This window comes from Poecilia formosa, unplaced genomic scaffold (genome assembly GCF_000485575.1).
Source record: "Poecilia formosa unplaced genomic scaffold, Poecilia_formosa-5.1.2 Scaffold493, whole genome shotgun sequence".
Classification (NCBI taxonomy): Eukaryota; Metazoa; Chordata; class Actinopteri; order Cyprinodontiformes; family Poeciliidae; genus Poecilia; species Poecilia formosa.
In genome coordinates, this window is record NW_006800432.1 from 129,268 (window position 1) to 134,065 (window position 4,798).

Below are 4,798 nucleotides of genomic sequence, written 5' to 3' on the forward strand. Positions count from 1 at the left end.
CAAACCGTGTTGTACTTTAACGAGGGGAGGATCAGCTGAATATTTTCTTCTGAATTTACTGGTCTGATGCAGAGAAGTACACCAGTGGTTACCTTGGTGATGAAGACGCTGGTGATGCTCTCTGGGTTGTCGCCCTCAGGGTTGGGGGGCCCCAGCAGCTGTTCGCCATCCCCCTTCTCAAAGCTGTGCAGGAAGGCCGGGTTCAGGATGTGCTGCAGCACCTGGGGACCAACAGGGGGGGCTGGCTGCAGTAAGACTCTAATGCTGCAGGGTTGGGACGCCATGAGGAGGCGCGTTCTGCTGCTGAATCATGTTTTGTGCTGCGTCTGGAGGCGATGCGGCTACCTTGGCTTTGAGCTCGTCGTTGAAGTGCGGGTCGTTGAACTCCACGAAGCGGAAGAACAGCGCACGCTTCTGGGAGATGGAGTAGTTCCGGGGAATCTCCTCCTCCATGTATTCCTTCAGGAACGTCATGTTGCACAGGAAGCGGCCTGTGAACGCCCGCACCAGCTGGAACAGCAGCTCGATCTCAGAGTAGTTCCTCCTGCGGAGAACCAGACCGGTCAGAACCACAGAACAGCTTATTAAGGCGCTCCAGCGATTCCATCCCAGCCGTCTGGCACTCCAGAACCCGGCCAACCTACTTGCAGTAGCTCAGCAGGCAGTACGCCAGCAGCTTCGGCTCCTTCCAGTTGGTGGCGGCCATGTTGTCTTTGCGGTGCCTTTCCTGGAAGGCCTCGCTGACCCAGACGCGGCGCAGCTGGCTGACCAGAGAGTGCTGGCCGGCCAGCCAGCCTTCGTCGTTCTTCACGATGATGCTGATGATCTGAAAAGTTACAAGCAGAAAACCCACAGCCACCGTGAGGATTGGAGTCAGGACAAGATTCTGTTAATAACAAAGTCGTAATTTTTTTCTCTCAATTTTAAGACATTTTAATTTGCTGATATTATGACTAGATTCTCATCATGACCGTGATTCTCCGTCATGGAGGGACAACTGACATGAAAACCATTTTTTAATTTAATAAATTTAATAAAAGATTAAAATCTGATCTTTTATGAAATAAAGCAGCCATTTAGTTTCTGATCTGTGTCCCCCAGGTCTAGTTAAATCATGCGAGTCCCATTAATACTCCTGATGCACCTTAATGGCCTGGAACTGCAGGTCCAGTCTGGCTGTGGCAGTGGAGGGAGAACCGGGTCGGACCGTGGCCGCGCTACCGGCCGGAACCAGCAGGGGGACGAAGCGGTTGGGATTGGAGGCCAAAACGTCTCTGAGCGGCTTGGCGTCACGGTGCTTCAGGAAACTCTGCAGAGCACAGAACACCGGGTCGGTCCGGAACCAGAACCAGAACCACCAGAACACAGAACACCGGGTCGGGCCGGTACCATGAACATGCGGCTCCACTGTGGGTCGTTCAGCGTTGCCTCCATCATGAACAGCTCCACCGTCTGGGACGGATGGCGGGTCAGGAACTTGATGAGAGGCTCTCTGAAGGGACTGCCAGCCTGAGGAAGAGGAGGAGGTCAGAATGAGGTCAGAGTGAGGTCAGAGTGAGGTCAGAGGTCAGAGGTCCCACCTCGATCAGCATGGCCCGCTCCGTCTTCATCACCACCTCCAGCAGAGGCTTGACCAGCGTCTGCGGCGCCGCCGGGATCAGGTGGAAGAGGTTGATGATGGCCGAGCAGATCTTCATCTCCTACAGACACCAGGAGGAGAAGCAGCAGCTGATGATCATCAGGAGGAACTCTGGCTTCTACAGACAGTCCTGATGGATCCATGAGCAGCAACTGCAGAAGTATTCAAACCCTCAACCTTCTCTCATCACAGAAACCTGAGCACCGCTCTGGGCTCCCATCAACCCCCAAAGCTGACACCCCATAAGAAAACCGGCTCTCCTCTCCTCAAGTCTCCAGACGTCTCCTGATGACGGTTTGTTCTACAACATGAGCGTGGAGAAGCAGGAAGTCGGGAAGCTGAAGGCAACGTTATCACGGAGCAGAAATGCAGCTGCTTGTTCTGGTAGTGGCAGCAGCAGGCTGGAGGACTCTGAGGTTCTGAAAACATCTGCATGCCACACTTTCCAGATGTTTCTGTGTGGAACCGGCGCTCTTCCCGTCTCGCTCTGCTGGTCCCTCTCAGAAATGACTGAAGGCCGCCATCGTGACGGCATCCAGAAAAGTTTACAGGGTGTGAATAGTTTTGCATGTAGAAACCTGGAGTCTCAGGAGAACAGCAACATCTTCTAGCAACACCACAGACACACGGACAGAGGTACGGGTCACGGCCACCACTACGGGACACTGAGGTCAAAGGTCAACCACCGACAAACTCACTGACAGCCGGCAGAGCGCCGGGACGAGCCTCACCTCGACCCCCTCCAACGCAGGCTGCACCGGGATGGAGACAACGGTCAGTCAGCACAACAACAAGGCTGGGCGTGTGTGTGTGTGCGTGTGTGTGTGTGTTACTGTTTGAGCTGTACTCTGTCCTATCAATATAGATTATTATTATTATTATTATAAATATAAAAGCACTCAACGGGAAAACTTTAACATCTTTGGAAATACAAAGCAAGGTTCATGTCTTGGAGCTATAAATAAAAACTGATGTTCAGCCAAAACTTCAGGAAACGATCTGGAGTTTCATCCTAATTAATGAAACTTCACTTTCTCTCCTCAGTTCGCCTCTGACTTCTTCCGGTTTGCTTCTGACCGCGTCTGATTACAACTCCACCTCGCTGCAGCAAACAGGAAGGGGCGGGACGGACCCCGTCAGTCTCTTACCTTATTTGGAAATGGGACAATTGCACTTCGGAAGTGAAGGGGGCGCTATTTCCTATATTATCCGCGGTCTCCCGTTTTAATTTTCTTTTGACATCTGTGATATATCTTCAGCTGTAGGAAGGAGTTTCTCTCTCAGCATGTATTTCAACTTCTCTCTTTTATTTACTTCAGCGCAGCTCACAGTTTTTAACTATTTCCGTTGCTTTCTGTGTACTTCTAAATCTGCTCCTTTTTCGCATCTTTTCGGGCCTGCTACCGCCTCTAGTGGCCTGGGTGTGGTAGCACAACTAATATAATTATGTCACTAAACGAGAATACCACAACATCTTTATTATTTACTATTAATTTCACCATTTCTGGCAACGTGAAAGATAAATTATCTTCTAAAATACCACATTTTTATTCAGGATGTAGAGCTAATTAGGTGACATAAACAACACCTTTATACATTATAAATAATATGTATATATCTCCATCACTTATAAAAGGAAGAAAAGAAATAAGACATGAGAAACAACAATAAAAATACCATATACAATGTATACATAAGAAATTTAATTGAGCAAAAGTCAGTAACGAATAAATTAATTAGGTTCACAGACGAATAACCAGGGTTGTTAAACAAGCAATAATCCACATTTTTGTTTTGTTGGTAGAGTCCTATATATAGGAAAAATATGATTAAACTATTTAGTCTTCCAAGGTGGAAATTTTTTTTGACTCTAAAACAATAAAATAAAACTAATTAATAGAATCCCAACATCAACAATTTGTGCATCAAGTAAACACTTAGCACGCTACAGGTAAATGTTATTTAATTTGGCTATGAATAATTATTGCACTAGTGTCAGTGAATGACTTCTAATAGATGTTCTATAGTTACCAGAGGAACACAGTAACGCCTTCATGAGCTCAAACTGACGCTCTAAACAGTTTAGACAGAGTTGGTTTTGGTTTTCACCACTATTATTACTATTACTATTATTATTACTACTATTTTTCCTGCTCTTCAAACTATTCTTAAAAGAATAGTCTGCAGCTCATGTGTCCAAACCAGCCGAGGAGATGAAAAGCTAAAACATTCAACAGTTAAAACTTGAGATGACTTAAAACTTAAGTTAAATTTTTAAGTTTTAGCATTTTAACTCATTGTTAAAATGTTAACATTACTTAACTAGAGGTAATGTTAGCTAATGTTACCTCTAACTAACTAGAGGTTTTGCACGAGTTGCACTTGTCAGGTAACCCCAAGATCACTGGGTCTTCTTAAAAGATAGAGTGACGTTTCCTAAAAATGTAGCCAGTGATTTCAGCAAAATTGAGCTGACTGACCAGGAATGATCCAAGGTATTTAAAATTTGCCGTAGTTTCAACAGGTTGGCCATGGAGTCAAACTGGAACCACTTCCAGGTTTTGTTTATGTCATTTAATTAGCTCTGCTTCCTTAAGACAATTAAAAGGTATGGTGTTTTGTGAGGGACTTTATCTTTTGCGGTTCCAATTCTGCGAGAATTAATAATAAATAATAAAGATTATGGTATTCTGATTTAGTAATGTATTTATATTAGTTGTGCTACCACACCCAGGCCACTAGAGGCAGTAGCAGGCCCGAAAAGATGCGAAAAAGGAGCAGATTTAGAAGTACACAGAAAGCAACGGAAATAGTTAAAAACTGTGAGCTGCGCTTAATTAAATAAAAGAGAGAAGTTGAAATACATGCTGAGAGAGAAACTCCTTCCTACAGCTGAAGATGTATCACAGATTTCAAAAGAAAATTAAAACGGGAGACCGCAGATAATATAGGAAATAGCGCCCCCTTCACTTCCGAAGTGCAATTGTCCCATTTCCAAATAAGGCAAGAGACTGACGGGGTCCGTCCCGCCCCTTCCTGTTTGCTGCAGCGAGGTCCTTCTCTCTGATTAGCCTCTGACCGCGTCTGGTTTGCCTCTGACAGTCTTTATGTCTACACGGACCATCTTGATCCTCCCTTGCTACCATGTTTCTGTCTCCA

General features: G+C 45.8%; 1 protein-coding gene across 1 annotated transcript in view; it reads right to left on the bottom strand.

The window, feature by feature from the left end:
• trrap (transformation/transcription domain-associated protein) overlaps positions 1-4,798 on the bottom strand; it is a 57,909-nt gene that overhangs the window by 36,437 nt on the left and 16,674 nt on the right. Inside the window, 8 exon segments of the mRNA XM_007578823.2 lie at positions 93-221; positions 346-544; positions 645-826; positions 1,145-1,309; positions 1,390-1,509; positions 1,581-1,700; positions 2,371-2,391; positions 2,768-2,787. Coding sequence (XP_007578885.1) covers positions 93-221; positions 346-544; positions 645-826; positions 1,145-1,309; positions 1,390-1,509; positions 1,581-1,700; positions 2,371-2,391; positions 2,768-2,787 — 956 coding nt within the window.